The sequence below is a fragment of the Amphiura filiformis genome, chromosome 13 (assembly GCF_039555335.1).
Source record: "Amphiura filiformis chromosome 13, Afil_fr2py, whole genome shotgun sequence".
Lineage (NCBI taxonomy): Eukaryota > Metazoa > Echinodermata > Ophiuroidea > Amphilepidida > Amphiuridae > Amphiura > Amphiura filiformis.
In genome coordinates, this window is record NC_092640.1 from 3,944,592 (window position 1) to 3,966,507 (window position 21,916).

General features: G+C 36.7%; 1 protein-coding gene and 1 non-coding gene across 2 annotated transcripts in view; one reads left to right on the top strand and one right to left on the bottom strand.

Moving 5' to 3' along the window:
- The window catches only part of LOC140167908 (cilia- and flagella-associated protein 74-like), a 48,160-nt gene extending 36,508 nt beyond the window's left edge, over positions 1-11,652 (top strand). Inside the window, 10 exon segments of the mRNA XM_072191198.1 lie at positions 747-868; positions 1,290-1,415; positions 2,771-2,936; positions 3,718-3,837; positions 5,636-5,791; positions 7,013-7,211; positions 8,351-8,569; positions 9,721-9,857; positions 10,516-10,650; positions 11,326-11,652. Coding sequence (XP_072047299.1) covers positions 747-868; positions 1,290-1,415; positions 2,771-2,936; positions 3,718-3,837; positions 5,636-5,791; positions 7,013-7,211; positions 8,351-8,569; positions 9,721-9,857; positions 10,516-10,650; positions 11,326-11,439 — 1,494 coding nt within the window. The 3' untranslated portion in view covers positions 11,440-11,652.
- On the bottom strand, positions 187-260 carry Trnat-cgu (transfer RNA threonine (anticodon CGU)). The gene has a single exon. It is a non-coding gene; the product is annotated as a tRNA-Thr (tRNA).
- Positions 11,653-21,916: the final 10,264 nt, after the last annotated feature.

Genomic DNA, 21,916 nt, shown 5'->3' on the forward strand with positions numbered 1-21,916 from the left:
AATAGATTATTCCCAAAGTTTCAGTTGATTCCAATTTTGCGTCTGCGAGTTATGCATGATTAAAAAAAAACCATGTATGTGTATTACACGGAAAAACAGTGGCATGATAGACAGGAATTATATAAATAAACATTATTTTTCATCAGGTTCGCCGTCGCAAATAATAAAGGAGACAAGTAGAAAAAGTGATCCCGCCTGGGAATCGAACCCAGGACCTCAGGTTTACGAGACCTACGCCTTAACCACTTGGCCACGGGAGCTTCATGATTAGGCTGGTTGAAATTCAAATGCGGGGAGGAGATAAGTTTAAGTGACCGCTTATGGGTTCGAATTTCAACCAGCCTAATCATGAAGCTCCTGTGGTTAAGGCGTAGGTCTCGTAAACCTGAGGTCCTGGGTTCGATTCCCAGGCGGGATCAGTTTTTCTACTTGTCTCCTTTGTTATTTGCGATGGTGAAGCTGATGAAAAATAATGTTTATTTATGTGTATTACACTGCTCCATAGGCCACTGTTGTAATTTCGTTCTGGTATACCAGAACGTAATTCAAATTTGACAATATTTTACGAATTAATCTGCAAGAAATTTTTGGTACATAAACATTATGTAGCCAGAGGTTTCCAGTGGCATAAAAATCTCAACTTTTTTGAGAAAAGTGGGGGGATGAGGCTGTGGATCATGAAATGCCCTTTTAATATATCATGTTGTGATTATATATGACTCACTTGTTATTGATCACAATTTCAGAAAGGTAAAAAGGCACCTAAGAAGATTAAATCTCCCACTGGACGGAGCAAGAAATCAGGCAGCCCAGTGTTGACTGGACCAAGGGAAGTTATTCCACCAAAACCTGAAGATATTGACCCAATGTAAGTAAAGGTGACCTGACACGAATAAATCAGGCTTATGTCAAAAATTACATAAACATGTTCCCTGCCTTGTTCCTTTAAATATTGTTGTTTCTACCCTTTTGTATAAAAAACAACAAGGTGCTTTTGGGAAGGAAATTATGCATGGAAGATATTGTTCAAAATACTTCTATAGCGTACAAGGCCAGATTGCTGGAAAGGTTAGCGCATGGTACTCTTTTGTATTGCAAGAATTAAGACATTGAATTTCAAGTGCAATGCTGATATTTGGTACACGGTGCCTTAACCTTCCTTAACTTCAGTCTTATCTTTTAGTATTACAACCATATTTCTGAATTGTGTTTAATGAATGATTTTGTTTCCAAAAATTGGTTTTGATTAGTTAATAATATTGATTCAATGTTGCCATTTTTTTGTTTAGCTCTGATGAATATTCTGCCGGTAGAGCATCATTATTAAGACAATGCAGAGGACAATTTAACAGCTATGCAGTTCCTTGTTATGTAGCATCAGGAGAATTGGGAGACCCTGGTACATTACCATACGAGTAAGTGTTTTTGTCAGTTCCATGATTGTGTCTGATTAGATCCGGAAAGTTCCCTGATTAGATATGATATTATATAGTATTGTGAGTGATTTATTCTAGCGCTTTAATGTCCACCCAGGGCTCCTGACCTCTCACTTACCAGGCGTTACCTTCTCGAAACATTGAGGCTGGTTACATGCATGGCAATGTTCATGATATTAGTAGCAGGGCTTCAAGCGGCCCTATATTTTTCATATTTTTAAACCCTACAGTAGTATGTTTTCCTATATTGTTACAAATTCCTATATTTTCCCAGATTTAGTAAACTAAACTCATATCTTTTCAGTTGCACTAGTAAATTTTATGTAAAATTGAAAATTTCCACTTGCTTAGGTTGCAATTGTCATAAATTGGAAAGACAAGCAGGTACATTTTACTGACTTGTACCTTTGCCCATAATATTATTTATAGACATATACCAGTCCAAAATGATGCACACATGTTGCAAGAATTAAAGAATCTTTTGGACTTTCCCCACTCAGTTTTAATACTCGCATATAGGAACATTTTCAATGATAATGTACAACAATATAGGACAGCAGAATTCAAATACACTGGGTATCAGAGACCACACGATCTGGTCCATAGGAACCAAAGGCGGCAAATTTGAAATTGAGATAAAGGCAAAAAATATGGTGCACCAAAACAAAATACGTAAGAAAATAGATCTCACAAAACTTCATAACTTAAGAACCAAGTATGCTAGACCTCTGGGTTTTTCGGTATATGATAGCCTATTATTTGTATACGGTAATAAGTATATTAACTCAATTTTCAAACATGCCTCATTTTGCCTCCATGGACCAGACCGTGGCACATATTTTCCCTATATTTTTGGCAAGGACTGACCTACCCTGTAATAGTATAACATTATTTTGTGCTGTTATTTTATTTATGATATTTTATTTTGTTCTCAATCCATACACTCCTATTTGCAATCTCAGATCTTCAGACAAACTGCTTCTTTCTGTTTCTCATAATCATTTGGTGACCTCGCTTTATCCGCTGCTGCACCTAAACTTTGCAACGCTTTACCTTCTGATCTTTGTCACTCCATCCATATCCATTGGACATTTTAAAAAGGACTTTAATAAGACTCTCTTTTTCAATATTTGCTTACCATGTATAGTGATACTGTGTTTTGATAATCATGTTCTTGTGTTAATAATGTACATGTACACTACTAAATTATTTAGGGTTTTTTTACGTTGTATTCTATCATATATTTCATGTTTTACATGGATTAGGTTTATTTCTAGATAAGTGAGACTTTACAAAATGCTTATTTCTTATCATTTTGTATATTTCTTTGACAGTGTACATAACAGCCTATTTTTGGAGGTACATTGTCCCACTGTGAAGCCATCATTAGTGGTGATATCGGATCATGGTCGTAACACAACCGATTATGGGGACGTCTCTGTAGGACAACGAGTCATCAAGTCTGTCACTATACAGAATATATCGGATAAACCACTTGATGTATCCTTTGTATATTTTGGCTAATTCATGTGTAGAAGAACATCTGGAGTGGTTTAAACTTTGCATTTACTATCCTCTATCTTATCACAGAGGATAGGCAGGTCCCATATTTATGACCGCTATTCAACGATCGCACGGTCATCTCAAAGCAAGGTACTACCTGCAAAGTGTGTGCTGTGTGTGCGTACGCCAGTCAAACGCATGCTTTAATTACCACGTACGCATTGCAAAAGCCTTCTGGCGCGTTGCTAGAAAAGCATGAGGAACTAAAATGCACAATTGCAGGGGGAACCTCATTTTGATAGCAAGAAGGCGGATCTGTGCAAAGGGTGAATTCTATCCACAACGGATATTGTTCATTCTCTAACTCACCTCTATCAGCACTAGACTGCTGCCCTCAGTCGTCAACCATCTGGATTGACGACTGAGAAAACTACGTGGAAAAAAAGTGACGGATTTTGCAACAGGATTCCTGTGGCATAGAGCATGCGCAGTTGTGTCCAAATTGACCTTTTGACCGAGTTTGTTGTTTTAGAAGTTCAGAGCGCGATCTTGTCACAGCGGCGCGGTACAGCGACGCGGTGCACGGCGCCGCTTAGTCAGTCGCGCCACGGCGCACAACCAAAGTCGCATTGAATAGTTTTCAGAAGTCCGTCATGATATTGGCTGTAAGATAATCAGTCGTCACTACGAAGCATACACAGTACATGCGAAGTGTAGACGGCTGATTGGAATTAGTCTATATCAGCACCTGTTATTTTCCTTAACACATTCACCCCAGATTAAATCCTCTATATTAGACACAAGTGGTCCGTTCTCTGTATTGAATGCATTGAGGACTCTGCAACCTGATGCTACACACACTGTATTAGTGGCATTTGCACCGCAAAAAGATCAAGTGGTAAGTATTGCGCTATTCCATCAACAATCTACACTCCCCCTGTGGACAATTTTGGAGGTATCTTCCACAGTGGGAGTATGAATTTCAAATGGAAATATCTCATTAATCAATTCTGTTTTAATCTCACCCTCTTGTGGAAGATTCAGGTTGAATCTTTATCAGAGGGTGTATGAGATTCAAATGGAGCTTTCAGTTCAGTTTTATTTCATCAAATTCCATCCATACAAATAATTACAATATAAAAAAGCTTTTACAAACATTGTATAATATGGTGAAAATAATGAGTATGCCACTGAACTGAGCTCGTAGTCGTAATTAAGATACAATATTTTCCATAAAAAAGAGGAATAATTATTCATCAAGCCGTTTGAATTTCCCGCCCGCCATGTCTTGGTCAGAGAAGTTGTTTTTAAGTCTTATGCTTGTGAGATACAGGGCAGGGTGATTAGTAGCGCACAGGGAAACACGATCAGGCTTGTTGCATTTTGCGTTGGGCGCAAGGCAAACATACGCGCCCATTAGCAACGAGATTGGCAAGATTTCCCGCCATTGACCATGTGGACGATTTCAGATGGAAAAGGGTGAAATACCATATTTAAAAATGATAGAAATTTAGTAAAATAATTAAAAACCTAAAATTTTTCAGTTCAAACTGACTAATGAATATAGAATTCAAGAAAAGTGGAATTCGTCATTTTTAAAACATGCCTTCAGACCAACCTTAAATAATGTATGATAAACAAAATGATAGAATGATAATAAATACAGCTGCCTAATGTGTTCATTCCAAACATTTGGGGTAGTGTGGATTTCAAATGAAATAACCTAATTTAGACAGCAGGGAGTATGTCGGTAATATAAAAATCAAGTCACAAGTATGATAACAGAGACACCCATCCATTATGTGTAGATATCAGAAAACATGGCCACAATTAGCCATTGTATTTGCCTAACATTTGAATTTTATTGGCCATCTTGTATATATTTAGAGCACAGAACGACCATTACACATCGCCAACTGTCGGCATTGTGTATAATGCGTATTGTGCTATTTGGCATAATTGACACTAATTAGCAAGCAAAGAAGGCCATGATTCAAACACACATATGTGACCATCCACCACGAACCCAGTGTAAAGTCACCAGTGCTTATTCAGAGATATGGCCCAATAAAGCTTGCAAAAATCACAAGAAAACTAAAAGGAATTTCAAGAGCAAATTTAGCTTTTTGAGCATCTATTTCATTTCTCAAGCAATTGTGACAAGTGATAGATCATTTTAAAGCTTGTTTTAAACAGTTATATACTTAGTTCTCTGGGTTGATAGGATGAACAAATTTTAATCTTTACCCAGAGCAGCCAGCTCAAAAACGTTGAAAAAAAAGCCCCAGTGCATCTGGCAGGATTCAAACGCTCAGCCAATTGAGCCACAGAGACACACTGGAGAAGAGCGGAAGATTTTAATCTATAGGTATTAGGTTCGAGTGGTGTTCGTCACATTCCTAGTGAAGGCATCAGAACTGCATGTTTTTAAAGAGATGTCAACTGTTTAATCCAAGAAACTCAAAATTGCGCCTTCTGGGTAGTTGTTGATGGACACATATATACACAACATACCTTAGTGCAAAATAGTACTCACATTTAGGCAAAAAGGTAGAAAAGAAGTGAATGTTCAAAAAATTCAGTTATATTGCTTTCAAAATCAAAACCTTGATAAAGAAACACTAGCATCTCACCATTAATTAATCTTGCTCAACTTTTGCCCAACTTGTCTACTACTTTTGTATTTTTTATGACAGTACTATGAGACATTGGACATCATGTGTACTACATCCACACTGACTATCTGTTTTACTGGGCAAGGCATCAGTCCCACAGTGAATGTATCACTAAAAGAACCCATCCTAGATATGGGATACACTATAGTAGATGAAGAGACTGTTGAGACATTTAAGGTGAGTCTTTGGTATGTTATGACATGTTTTATTGGACAAGGCATTAGTCCGACAGTGAATGTATCACTTAAAGAACCCATCCTAGATATGGGATACACTATAGTAGATGAGGAGACGATTGAGACATTTAAGGTAAGTCATCAGCATGTTATGTCATGTTCATACATACTAACGATATAACGACGTTTCTGATTGGATTTGGGCCCTTTATTGCTGGTCATAAATTCCGTTTATGACCAGTACGCAGGGCATAAACAAGCTTGGGCGTTCACACAGCGCTAAGCGCCACGCAGCGTTGGAACCCAATTAACACGATCCACGATTTGCTAGTGTTGCGACACGCCAAGATGTCACCACGCCCATCTCACGCTGGAGCGCAAAAGATGACGCGTAGACACGATTTCAGATAGGATTTCGGGCATGATCGCTGTTTATGCCCTCAATCCTATGAATGAACCCCTAATTTAACAGGGCAAGGTACATGTATCAGTCTGCTTTTGGAGCGAACATTACGTATTGTTACCTGGAGAGATTTGATCATGTCTCCCCTCCTTTTTAACCAAATCGACAGGAATAACTCTTGTAGTGAGGGATCAACACTTGACCACAAATTGCCTCGGGCAAAACCCACTTCCTGGGAATCAAATACCACACAAGGTCATTTTTTGTGACTCATTGACCCATTTGTGTCATATACTGCCTCTAACTATAATGACATCCTTTTGATCTGGTCAACTCATTGACAGATACGAACCTCAGGAGGGAATTCAATTTTTGATCAATTCTCTCCAAGTAGTGAAACGTAATGATTTAGGTGTCATTGGTTATCCAGAAAGGAGTGGAGATAGAGGGAGGGTAGAGAGAGAGAAAGAGCTTATGTTAGAGAAAGTGGGGTAAGGGAGAGAGGAGAGATAGAGGGAGGTTAGAGCAGGCCCGTACGCAGGATTTTTGTTGGGGGTGCTGATTTTGACAAAATGTACTTTTTTTCCAGGGGGCGATTTTGTGAAAAGTGGACTTTCTTCCAAAAATTTGGACCTTTTTTGACCAAAAAAGCGTAAAAAACCTGATTTTTTTTGCTCGCTTCACTCGCAAATTGTAATTTTTGGGACTTTTTGTATACTTTTGCCAATTAGGGGTGCACCCCCCCCCCATGCGTACGGGCCTGGGTTAGAGAGACAGGATCCTTTGACGATGTCTCAATATCATTTGATTTATTCACAGATTGAGAATGCTTCATCCCTAGCAGTAGACTATCGTATACTATTAGACAGTCAGTCATTCCACAAGCATGCTAGTCAACAAGAACTACCAGCTTTCTTAAAGAGAGAGAATCCATTGACGCAGACTTCAGTGGGAACAGCTAATGTGTTGGGTACCACAGTGTTTGATTGTGTCCCAGCTGAAGGAAGGCTTGAACCAGGTACAGTTGTCTTTTAAAATGGTTTGCCAAATCCTGCTAACCGTCCAGCAAAAATAATTTTGCACAGGGTCTATGCACACACTAGACGTTATGCATGAGGGATATGCTTTAAACCATACTATAAAAATTTCCATAAGAAATAGAATATATTTTATTTTTTGGTATAAAATATTATTTTTCACTGTCAGATATGTCCTCCAAATAGACGAGGCAATACAAAGAAAATCGCTATTTAATATACCAGCGCATATGTCGCCAATGTGAATCACTCATTCGAACGTAAGTTGTGTTGTTCCTTTTGATATGTCACGACTGCCCGCACGCAATGTACATACTTTGTTATGCACATTGTGTATACGTTCGACTAATATTTCCATTGTAATAATAAACCGTTTTAAGACGGTTTATTCAAAATCTCAGATTTTGACAAAACTACAGCACTTCAAGTCTTGATATTTGCAGGGTATGTTAGTTTACTTAAGTACAGAACAATAGTGTAAACAGAATTTTGAAAAATATTGAGGGCATCCTCCTCAGCAAATGTTATAATATAGCTTTAAAAAGGATTGGCAAAACATAACAAAGCCGATATAGATGTTTTTAGTTAACACCATAGAGATTAGAGCAAAGAGAACCAACTCCAACATATATGATGGCAGATTTCCGATAGTGTTACACATTGGGAAATCCTTAGTTGGTTCTCATTGGGTTTCTCTTTAGTTTGCTTTAAATAAACACCTAAACAGTGCTTTTGGGTAAACATCTTCTCTTTAGCATAGACTGCTCTACTTGCTTATTCTTAAATACTAGTAAGACAAAATTAAAAAACCTGTTCTACGGGCTCAACCGACCCAGATTTTAAGAAAAATAAAACAATTCCTGTTCTAATGAATTAAATTTTTTTTTAGGATTTTGTTATTGTTTTTTTGTATTGCAAAATTTTGCAAAATATTTACAGATTTTGGAGATTTTTAAAGTCATTTATAAAACAAGAAGGGCCCAACTGACCGACCCTACTTGAAAGTCAACCCGTAGAACAGGGTTTTTTATTTGTCGCCTAAAAAGAGTATTTTGCCATATGATAATGATGGTCAAGGTCCCAAGATATTTAATAATGTTAATTTTTTTTAATTCCACAGGAGGCAAGCAAGAGATGACAGTGACCTTCCGGCCAGACCATCCATCAGACTACTATGCTGACGTTGCTAGGATTGAACTCTATGGGAAACATGAAGCTCATTCCATTGTGCTGAAAGGGGTGTGCAAATCTAAGATCATGTACATATTAGGAGGTGATGATATCAAACCAACGGTAGAGTCTTTGGCAGTGGTTCCAGAACCAGACGAACCTACTGAAGGTAAATATTATTAGTTACCCCCTGTTTGTTCACAAAATACGGGAAAATATCTACGAAGGCTGAATGGAATACGGCACCAGACCGTAGATGTTTTCCCGTATTTTGTGAGAGCAAACAGGGGGCAACGATTTTATCCTTTAGTGGACACAAATTTTATTTTCTTCTGAATTGTTCGTACACTTTGCTGAAGGAATTTAGTTTGAAAAGTAGGCCAGTTTCTTCCCTTGCTTTTAAGAATGTAGCAGCAATATGCCGCGCATGAAGTATGTGCGCGAGTCTTAGGATATCGCGCAAGTCATGTTACGCAGACGTGCGTGTGTTAGGACTACGCAGGTAATACGGGAATTATTACCTGCCTGTATATTAATTAGGAGTACACAGGTAATACAGATTTTTATCCCATGGGTGTTGGATGAAATATCAAGTAAAAGGTTAATTGTTGACACATTTGTGTAAAATCTCTGTACTACTCACCTAAAGACCTCACAAATACATGTAGTAATGTAAAAGTAATAACTTCACAACTAATAATCGTGTTCAAAATATTTTAACATACAAAGAAGGATGGTTTATTCACACACATTTTTATACCCCATTTGTCCATTTTCATTCAATATTAACAGCACAGTGTTTTAAAAGAAAAATACCTGAATTTAAAAGTTGCAGCAAATTAGTATTGATTTGGAGTCAGCGAAAAGATAATTGCAGGCTTTATGTGCCACAATGATTGTGTAATAACCATTGATCGCTGTAAACTGCAACTTCTAAATGCAGGTATATTTCTTTAAAAGCACTACTGTGTTGCTAATATTAATATAAAATTGGATCGATTGAGCCCATATTTATTGGTCGAGAGATAGTTGAGTCCAATATTTTAAAACTCATAGCGAGACCAATAAATATTGGGCGTAAAGCTTCCAATTTTATCATTATTATGTTTGGGATCCAATATTTTCACACACTTGGATTCATCAAAACATAATAATGAACGAAATTGGACAAATGGGGTATCAAAATACGTACAAATTATCCATTTTTTCTATGTTAAAATATTGCGAACATGTTTTAATAGTTCTGAAGCTATAGGCGTGAATATAACAGCTGCGTAACCTTTTATCAAGTCTTGATATTGTTTCATTAATTGTTAACAGCTGATAGCAAGGCTCCCCCTGTACCCATCCCTATGCTGTTAACATTCCGTGCCATGTCAACAGAAGAGGAAACCACGCCAGCTGTGAGGGAGATTAAAGTTGGTTGTATACGTACAATGTCAGTTAGCCAGAAGAAGGTGAGTCTATTATGGGCTATTCCAGTTGAAAGCCAAACACCTACTATGGAAGATATGACCTTAATCTTTGACATAGGGAGTGTGAATTTCAAATGGAATTTCTTAAATGGGTGACTCCATTTGAAATCTACCCTGTTCCAGCTTTGATGACACCTTGGTCACTTTTGAAGAGGTATTAGAGTGGTTTGATGAGCCAGGTGCCCTGTTCAATTCTTAGCAAATCAATGCTGTATTTATTGCAGATTTATTTGCCCCATTGTATTCACACACGCGAACCTCCTCTGAGAGTGAATGGAATTTGTCCAGCGTGACGTCACCATAGCACTGGGAATGTATAACTACATCCCTGTTATATAATCTTTTCCTACAAACCTTTGACGAGAGCGGATTTTAAGTGTACATCGCTTATTTACTGTGTTGAAACGCACTTGTCTGGGATAGGCTGCTGAAGCGATCTGCTGTTGCTGGGTGGAAATTTATGAATAAACTTGGTGCCACACGTGTTACTAGCTCCAACTTTGCAACATCATGGTAGTACAGACTTGTTACAGCAAAATGTTATAAAAGGTATATTGAAACATTAATTTCTAAAAAACACAATCCCAATATAATATAGCATGCATATTTCATAATTTCTGTTATTTTCTGCTGTTTTCAGAATGGTGAATTCTTCTTTGATAACTTGACAATGGTCACACCTAAAGGATTTCAGATTGAACCACAGAAAGGCATGGTAGAGGCTGGTGCACATAAGACGGTCAAAATTACTTGGTCACCGCCTAAAGGACATGATGTAAGTAATCTTGGAAGTTATTAAAATTAAACTTCAACACTAGGTTGTCCCACACAGGATTTAGTTCCAGTCCTGTGTCTCAGTTTTGCTGAACCAGAACATCCTGAAATTGATAAAATTCAGATTTGTGCATTTTTAGAACAAGCATTAATGGCGTATGTGAAAGTGATCTCAATCATAAAGACACAATTTGTTCTCATCGTGTGAGCGAGACTTTGCAAATTTGGTATTGTACGGACGTATGTAAGTAGTAGTCATGGCAGATAGTAATTACAGAACAAGGTGTTCAGCCTACATGCTTTATGAAATGGATGTGATATTATGAATAAATCGCTGTAAGTGATCAAATTTAGCAGTGATGAAGTTAAAATGTGACCCATCACATCAAAACACGGCAGTTGTCATCAAAAATGAACTTCTAGGTTTCTTTACCCAGACTAAAGGACTGCTTTTAAGCTTTAAAATTACACCTCTTCCATTATTGATGTTGCATGTAGAATAGTGATTTTATGTGACAAATAGAATTCAAATTCCTTATTATTTTCTTTATTTATCGGGGCACATTTTCTTTATTATCTTAAAATGTGGGTTTTCGACAACTGCCGTGTTTCGATATGATGGGTCACAAATGTTCTTCATTATTTATGTGTTGTGTATTTATTTGTTTATTCACAGCCTAACATGCCAATAGAATCCACTGCAATATTGAACCTAAAAGGAGAAGTGCTGGAAAGATACAACATCTTGCTGAGAGCCCAGGTGGTAACTGAAGAACAACCACCACTCTGAAGATTTGGTGACAACGATTTTAGGTGTGAACTAAAACTAAGACCATATAAAGGGTTTAGGTGAAAAAACAGTCTGTTTTTTTCCCTCAATTTGAGATATAGGCAAATATAACTGGTCAAAAAACCCAAACATTAAGGAAATATTGCTACTCATGCTAAGACCATATAGGGTTTAGCTACAAAAACCTGTCTATTTTGTTTTCTCTCAATTGCATGCCTGCCAACTGTTCCGATTTAATCGGATTCGTTCCGATTTTTGTGACCTTTGACCTCAAAAATCGGAACGAATCCGATTTTTGAAAATGCAAAAAATTTAAAAAAAAATAAAATTTTTTTTTTTTTAGATTTTTTTTCAAAGTTTTTGGCGACTTTGGAGAACCACTGACCTATTCTGAACTGCTAGGATCATAAGGATCATTCACAGTTAATTAAAAAAAATTGGAAAAAATTACAAACAAATTACAGTTTGTTATTTTTTATATGCAAACCATTAACCAATATTTACCTCTTCATGTAGCACATTATAAATGCATGCAAAACCAATGCATCTATAATATGTGATACATGAAGAGGTAAACACTAGTTAATGGTTTACATATTAAGGATAACAAACTGTAATTTTTTTTTTTCAATTTTTTTTTCAATTTTTTTCAAATTACCTGTGAATGATCTTAGCACTTCAGAATAGGTCCAGTGGTTCTCTAAAGTTGCCAAAAACTTTGAATTTAAAAAAAAAAAATTAGAAAAAAAAATTTAATAAAATTTTTTTTTTTTAAATTTTTTCCCAACCTTGAATAACAAGTATATAACTTCTTTTTTCCAAAGTTTTGTTTCGCTTCTTGCTTCACTCTAATTATACACCAACCTTAGTTCCAAAGGTTGGCAAGCATGTGCCGTTACGGGAGAGCGTGTGCTTCGCGCGCCCCGGATCGTGCGCACCCTGTACAGATTTTTATTTTTACAATGTTGGCAGGTATGCAATTGGTAGATAACTGGTAAAAAAAACCTGAAATATTAAGGAAATATTGCTACTTTTAATCAGAGTTTCAAAAGTGTACGTTGGAATTTTAAAAGTAGGGTGTTAGTTTGAAGAAGGGCAGGTGTTTGTTGCCCTAACTCAAGAAGTTAGATAATGATATAAAAATAGATTCATTGAGCCCATATTTATTGGTCGAGCTATGAGTTTTAAAATATTGGACGACACATAGTCGACGAAGTCCAATATTTCAAAACTATAGCGAGACCAATAAATATTGGGTGTAAAGCATCCAATGTTATCATAATTATGTTTTGGTTCCAATATTTTCACACACTTGGATTCATCAAAACATAATTATGTTTATTGGCTTCTGCCAACTGAACTCTTCATGCGTAGATAACCTAACCTTCTTCACGGTTGTCGACTGCAGACAACAAGTTACAAATTTTCTTTAAAAATTTAATTTCACAATTGTACATTTAGTTGAATTGCAATTTTACTATGTAAATAGTCAATAAGATAATCAACTTGATCAATTTCTGAGGTTAACTTTTTTCAGGTGGTGCATGACTCCATAGCTAGCTGTAGAGGAATATCGATGTCAGATAGTTTGTATGACTTCAAAGAATATTCTACAGCCCATAGATTTTACACAAAAAAACTGGAAAGTTGCAATAGTATGTTTTTTTCATGTTCAGTGTACTTCCACACTTCTTGATACAGTCCGTCCATGTACATATATTTAAGTATGTATATTATTGCTTCTACTAAATTGTATAATAATGTCAGTATTGGATTATTTTTGCTTTTGGGAAAAGTTTTCAAGGGTGTTTAAAAATTGGGCATGGTCCACCCATATGATCTTGAAGATCATGCATAATCAGCCTACTGGACTATTCCAGTTGATAGCCATATACTAGTACCCTATATGGAAGACATTACCTTAATCTCAGACACAGGGAGTGTAGACTACATTTCAATTGGAATAGAGGTTATCCGTGTTCTATAAGCTGCATATCCTATCAACGACTGCTATACCTTGTTTACAACTTTCAAAAGAAGTACCTGCATGTGCAACCATGACTGTTTCAAAATCGCCCGCCAAGAGTCATGCAGGTAACTCCGAGGTCATGAATTGATTTGTTTTGAATAAGGAATACTACGGGAATCGGCGCCTTTTGTTAGAAGTCACACATGAGTGAAGTGGATAACCTCTATTGCCCGATCAGGTTACCCCATTAGAAATTGTGCCCATCCACCACAAACTGGTCGTAAAGTCGGCATTTTCCATTTTGAGATAAATCAAAAACAGTATATGGATTTCTATGTAAAACATATTAGGATTTTGACCTTTGATGAACCATAACTTCACTTCCAGATGTCCGATGAAGCTGGTTGAGGTGTCATTTTAAAGCTGAAAGTGAAGTCTTTCAAAATCTGCAATAAACAGAAAATGACCTAGAGCCGACTTTACTACCGCTTTGTGGTGGATGGTCACAATTTACAATCCATGTGTGTAAGATTACTATCATGTCTTCCTTAGGGGTATAAGGATTTCAACTGGAATAGCCCATTGTTGGAATAAGTCTACAATTGACAGGATTAGTTTTCATACATGGACGTCATTCGTAAACGCTTGACATTAATTTGATGTTATTCAAGAGTGCCCGTTGGTGTCGGTGATATCAAGTGACCAGTGGCCGCGTTCAAACGGAAGGGGCAGGGGCCACGCCCCCACCCTTGTCAGTCGGAGAGAATGCACCCAATCGAAGGACAAAATTATGGGGTTACAATTACGGCGAAAAGTTTGGGAATTGAGACCAGTGCCCACCCTTTAAAAAACTGCAGATGCCACTGCAAGTAACGTCACACGATTATGTACTGTATCCATATATGAAAAACTAATTTTGTCAAGTGTTTGTAATATATATTTCCAATTTTGGATCTGGCCGGTAGTGATTATTGCAGGTTATCATATCTAATATATGCATTCAATTAAATATAGACACACGGGTTTAATTGTTTATTTAAGATATGAAAGTAAAGTCTCTTCATTTTGCTAACAAGCTATTCCGTTTTAAATCCACACTCCCCCTGTGGACAACATAGCTTACTCCCCATTCCAGATAAATACAGCACTAATTTTTTGGGATTAAAAAAATATGATCAAGTTCTGCAAAATAAAATATAGCTGAATCCTAATCCTTTAGTTAGTCCTAACTGGCAATAAAAATAGAATTTTAATATTTGGCCAATTTCTTGAAAAAAGAGCCAAAAACATGCATTTTTGTCATGTTTTCTGACAATCGAGTCACAAAAATCAAGTCTAAGCATTCAAAATCTTGAGTAGATGCTGCAATTTTGCTCTAATTCCCACTTTTTTTGTGTTACTAGAATTAAATAATGGGTTACAAAAATGAAAGACAACTTTTCCAAGAACTAGAATGCATAAACTGAAATTAGTCATAGTACAAGTCTTTGAGCTTGATTGTCACAGCATACGAAAAACGCCCTAAAAATCGCATGTTTTTGGCCCTTGGTTCCAAAAATGGGCCAAATATTAAAATTATACTTTTATTGCCAGTTAGGACTAACTAAAGGATTAGGATTTAGCAAAATAGCAAATCTTATGTTCCTAGTAACATTAAACTACATTCTTTCAGATGCAAAAGACTAGAAATTCATATCTGGTGTACACCTAAAGTTATTAGGGGTCAAAATTTGCCGACTTTAAGTGCCATTTGTGGCTGAACCACTTTAGGGGTGGCCTAAAATTCTGTAGGGGTCTAGAAATTTCTCTTTTTTTTAATTGCTCATAGACATTGGCATATGGTTAATCCATTCTGAACATAATTAGGACCTATAAGTGCACTGTGACATTATCATGGGTCCTTCAAAATCAAGATAATTTGATTGAACAGTACGAAGTGCTGATTTTGACCCCCTCTGAAATCCCAACGAAATTCGAAATCTATCTTTTTGGCATTAGGTATTTCAGACACAGCCAGTGAGTGACCACATTCAAAAAGAGGATCACAACTGATTCAATTAAGAAGAAAGTGCCCTCAAAGAGAGCACTTTGTCATTTGGACCCTTAAATTCACAATTTTGGTCGAGGTCACCAAACTTTGATTGCCCGCCATTCGCAAACGAAATGGAATTTGAATTTTTTCTTGTGACCTCACCTAGGGATCCATGAAAGGTACCCCTGAGCCAAAGGAGAGCAAAATCCAAGAGGGTGGGTGTACACTCAATCTGTTTCGACATGGACTGACCCACTATACATGTATGTATGCAAATTTGCAAGTAGCTATCTTTAACAAAACAAAAAGACACCAATAACCATTACAAAATATTCAGCATTTTACAAATGAAATATGTCTAAAAATAATCTATCATCATCAACCATATCATAACAGAATAAGTTCTAAGATGAAGAGCGAAGTCTGAAAATCGTTTTCATAATTCTCAACGAGAAACGCACATTTTAGGTTAAGTATTGACATGTCGCATTTGAAGTGTATTGTTCGTTTGTCATGTATGTCTTATTAATGAAGGAAAATATACCATGTTTGGTATCCAAATAATTGCATGAATTTACTCTCATACCAAATATGTATTTTGATTTCCCCATGGCCAATCTTAGTGAGAGATATGAAGGTTCAAAATGGTATCGGGACTTTTGGGACACCATGTATATAGAGCAGGGCTTCCCAAACTTTCGTGCGTTACCTAAATTTCATAAGAAAAATATGACGCGACCCACAACATAATGCTAATGCTGTTACTTACCTAGACTTATCAATGCGCACGAAAATGTGCAATTGTAATGCTAAAATGGGTCAAACTTGAGTTACATGAAAAATACGATGGTACCATGCACTTTAATGCGCGGAGATTTTTTCGTAAGTAGACCTATCACGAACCCTTTTGGAACTAAAGGCCGTGACCCCAAAAAAGTGTCGATCGCGACCCACGGTTTAGGAACCGCTGACTTAGAGTTGTATGGATACATGTGTGCACAAATTCACAATGAATTGCCGCACTTTATTCCGGATTTGTAAAATGTAAATTTAAAGTGATACCTAAAAAGTACACTGCACACCGTCATCATCCCTATATCTTCGTGTTAAAATTGCCGTGATAGTACGATGAATCCTCACGTTTTTCAACAACTACGCATGGTGATTTTATTCGAGATAGGCCGTGCAACTCAGGCTAAGCATACAATTTGAGATTTTGAGCGCCTGCCACACTGTTTCTATTCTATGTTTTACGATTTTCGCATGATCAATATATGGCTGGCCGTAACCGCCACAACGTGGAGCTGCTACGCGTAGCTTACTTTTCGTAAAAAGCTAAATTGACCAATCATGTTAGATCTTTTCATTACGCCGGAGCCAGTGGATGCATCCTCGTTCCAGAGAGAGAAAACTCTTGCCAAAATTAATGTTTACTATGGGGATTTTAAATGAATCGATTGTAAATAAACCACGACCAGTTGTACAGGATCAATACCATTGTTTGATTAGTGTATAGTCAATGTTACCTTGCATGTGTGTGGCGTGTTTGTTTGTTTGTTTGTTTGTCTACTGTGTCAGGCCAGGATCACTGACACCCACGGTACTGATACTCTCATACTATCACGGTGGTCATATTGTTGAATGTTGTTGACTTAAAAAATAATCATGATGCAGTCATGTCTACAGTAGAACTCACCACGACCTTTGAAGGACTTAAACCCTATTAAAAGCTATTAAACCAAGATAACACTCAATGAAAACGGCTCAACTATGTTACATCAGATCTTCTCTGGTTAAATACACACTGCACTTGTGTCTGTTTTACCTGTGCAATGAGCAATGAGCTGGTATTATAGTTTCAGTTGGGTGAACGATTATAAAGCTTAACGCAAGGTAACAATACTGTGGGCTTTTGTTTACGAAATGAGACAATAGTCTGCTTATTGTTAACCAGCGTTCTTGAAAATGAGAAGCTTAATGACTTAACACGGTTTAGAAATAATTTCTTCATATTTTTTGGTACAAAAGTACCAATATTTCCAAACACCTAAATTAGCTAAAAATTTAGGACATGTTACAAAACTATATTTTCTAGAATTTCAGAGAATACTTTAAATATTGGCCGGTTATTTTTTACACAGTAGTGACGTCAACTAGGCAATGGCCTATACTTCTAACATACACTATTTGTAGAGGTCACGCGTCAATGGTGAGCGCACTGAGTATTGTGTATAGGAAAACGGACAGTAACTACAGTATGTATGGCCTACTACTAGTAGGCCTATATAAAGTAAATCCGAACTGGTTTGCAGTTTGCAGAAGGTCGAATTCCGCAGGGACACCGCGCAAGTTATACAAATTAGCTCCCGGCGATACACTGCAGATCGCAGAACTGTGTGCATAGTTTACCACCACTCTGCCTAGCTATATAGTTATGTACAATACTGTATGAGTTTCTTATGAGTGCATGTCCATCTTAATAATAAGTCAGTTCGTACTTTTCATAAACTACTTTTTGAATCATAACTTTCGTGACCGAGGATATCTTGCAACTACGTGACGCTCGTCTGGCAAATTCTTAATGAATAAATTCGCTTCACGTAATGAGTAAGTCGTACTTAATTAGTCAGTTTTACCTCCGAGTAATGAAAAACTCTAACATGAATTTGGCTCCACGGAGCAAAAAGTCAGCTACGCGTAGCAGCTCCACGTTGTGGCGGTTGCGGCCTACCATATCAGTATCCCATATGATATTTCTATTGCAAGAAAATTTTATTTGTTGTCAGGTTTTATCTTAAATACACTAACTGGAAATTAAATACACTAATTAGTGAGGACCGGTATTTTGCTGTGGATATGTTTTACTGCAATTTGCGGGTAAAAAATTTGAAATCCTGAGTAAAAATTTTGATCATATTCAACTCTTTGAGAAAAAATTTATATAAAAGAATGCATGTAAAATCCAGCTGCAATACAATGTACATTATTGACACACTAACTCTCTCTTTATCTACGGCAATAATAGAATATCGATTTCAATCGAATTGAATACGATGCTCAGTTTTGAGTTTGTAGTTGACTACTAAGCGACCTAAGCGATCGATTGCTAGCCAATCAGATAGAACTCCTTTTCTTGCGTTCGGTGAAATACCAGTCGCCCGTCGCTCACCAACGGAGTATTAAATTTATATTTATCGAATAGGAAGTCGACACTGTGCACTGTATATAGGCCTATTATATGTGAAAAATACATTTTATTTAAAAAGAAGGCCAATTCAATCCCTGTTAATCAATCACCTTAGTTTTATACTGACTTTCCTGAACTTAATCTTTAACTTACTTTGATTGCGTTGCAACACCGACTTGCCTCTGATTTCTCTGCTCCTGAGTGATATTTATTTTTAACTGCTTTTTTCTGCTTTTATTATGCTTTGTCAGTGCAGTGACTTACCAGATGTGGAGTTGACTTAGGTCCAGGAAACAAAACTCTTGATTCTGCGCATGTATCCGTGTAGGTGATTGGTCTCACAATTACCCTAGGCTTGTATAGGTTTAACTTCAGGCGGCATAGGACACGCAACACGGACGTACGAGGCTGGCGAAGATACAGGGCTGACAGCCCCATTCACAATACACGGTTAGCGATTATAAATGGACAATTAACATACTTGCAGTGGGGTACTTTGCAGAACCCCAACGGTTTTAGAGTAAGATAATTTTGCTTTGACACCACATAACAAATTTAGAATTGTTTGTGAAGATTTCATGATTATGTGTTAATCCAATGGCGACGTCAAAATAGCGATATCGCATCCACCATCATCTGGTTTAACTTGTAATGAGATTATACAGCGCCGCTATTCGACTTTACATGCGGCCTAAAATCATCACTACATTATATTACGTCCTGTTTAGCCTTTAAATAATTCCAGGTCCAGTGGTTTTTGGTTTTGATTGAGCTCGGATGTGTGGCTGTGATTTCGAAAGCAAGCTAATATCGAAGTTGACAAAAAACGAGAGCCAAATAATATATTATTTGCTAATTTTGCTTGCCAAATCCAAATACTTCAGTCTTTATACAATCTGATATTTCGTCAATGTCATCGGCGGAGCCTGATATTAAATAGCCCGAAGTTTAGTATTTGTATACCCAAATATTATCAGTTTTCCGTTCCTTTTCCTGTTATTTCCATTCCCCGCCTCTCTCCAGCTTTTTGTTCATGTTGGGTTTTTTTTTCATTGTCTTGTTTCCTTTCCCCCTTTATTTCCCGTTATACCAATCTTCATCTTAAAGGAGTATTTCGTGATCCTAGCATCCTCTTTTTATGGCATTTTTCAGTAGATGTCCATGAAAAATACCTATTCCCAAAATATTAGTTGATTCCGATTTTGCGTTCGCGAGTTATGCATGATTATGTGTATTACACTGCTCCATAGACAATGCGTTGTAATTTCGTTTTAGTATACCAGAACGAAATTCAAATTTCACGATATCTTTGCTCGGAAAGTTGGGAAATATCTTTCGTCAGCGAATTATGTTACTTTGAAAAGCAAAAACGTTAACCCCAAAATGAAGCCTGTGAAAATCGAAAATCTTACACTAGAAACCTAAATTTCACACCTACGTTTAACACCAGGGTTTGAAAAAAATATACAGTACCAAGCATTATAGTTTTCTTCTGACATTTACCGAAGAAATGAAAATTAATTCTTTTCATTTGATCGAGAAAATTAATTATTGTGTGAAAAGGTGTAACTAAAATTGTTTTGCTTATTTCAACACCGGATTCGATCGTTTCAAGCCAGAAAAGCGCCTAATTAAGTGACTGAGTGGGTCTTGTTGAACAATAGGCATCGACTGACTAGCGTTCAGCCTGGGTTGTATGCATGACTGAGAAAATAAGCTGCGCCCCACTCATTGTTCATATCTTACTTGTTGTAACTCCTGATCCAGATTGATTTTGGATTTTCCATCTTGGAAACTAATCACTTTCACGATGAAGAATTTTGGCCCTCTTCCAGTCTATGATGTGATTGTGTTCTGCAACATGATCTGAAATGACAGACTTGTGTTGTTCTGAAACCGATGAACTACAGCTAAGACAGCAAGTGTTTCTACTGGATACAGCTCCGTCACGAAGAAGCAACCAGCCAGTAAGGTTGCGAAACGTCACTACTAATTGTGAGTACTTGGATTAGTTATGAGAACTCTAGTTATAATTTATATAGACAATGATTAGTGTAAGTGATGCCCAAAGAAGAACTCATAGTTTCAATTTGTACTGTTATATTTATATGCCCCACATTAATAATACTACCAAGTTCAGGGAGCCTGTTCCAAAATGCGTATGCAACTGTGTATGCTTCTAATGAAGATTATTATATTTAATAATTGGCAACTCCATTATCTACTAGTTCTGTAAATAGTTTGATAATCTCCACAAGAAATATGTAAACCACTGGTCTTATGCTCGGCTTGTCGGGGTAAGCATTTATATAATACTTTAAGAAACAAGTTCATTACAAGTCTGCTCTAAGCTGCTTCATAATAAGAAAAATATAAACATCTACCAAAAGGTAATTACCTCCTTAAATAATGACAATTATTCCTAAACTGTTGAGTTGACTGTATGCCAAATTTGGAATATGCAGTCGAAGCAGAATGTATTTGTGCTGCACTCATAGAAATGACTTGTTCGCCTTGTTGGCGCAATTCAAAAGGAGTAAGTTTGGACAACTAAAAAATAGTGTAGAAGTTGCCAAAACAAAATTCATTTTAGTTATCCGAACTTAAAAAATGCTGAAAAAGCTAAAAAAGTTCCGTCAACTAATCAACTTTGTTGGCATTACTTAAAAAGTTGATGTAAGTCGTTGCGTCAACTTTTAAGTAATGCCAACTTCTGAATTCAAGTTCAGGGAACTTAGAAAAATAAACAAGGTTCAAAGAACCAATTAGTTGAGTTATTGTGACTCAACATGTACGTTGATGTAACTCGTTCATATTAAGTTACTGGTACTTATTGTTTTGAGTTATTCCAATTTAGTACTTTGTTACTTAATGCACGTAATTGGATCATCAGTTTTCTGCACAATTAGCAGTATTCAAATATTTATTTTTGTAATCAGGGCAAAATTGTGTATACTATAGCACACCTCTAGAAAATTATGCTAACCTAGTTTTATTTTCTGACTTGTAACAACTCAATAAAGTAAGTGCAAATGAGTGCGACAAATATAATGATATTGAGTCAGCGTTACTCAAAATCGTACGCGTTGGCATTACTCGGAAAGTTGACGCAACGACTTAATACATCAACTTACTGAGCAATGCCAATGAACAATTCCTATGAGTGTGCGCATTGTGACATCTCATTTGAGCCAATACTCACAGTTTTGATGTCGCAGCGTGCATTTTAATGAAAGTAACCCAAGTTTTGAAAGTTGTGGCAAAATCCCATTGTCTTGTATTCAGTATC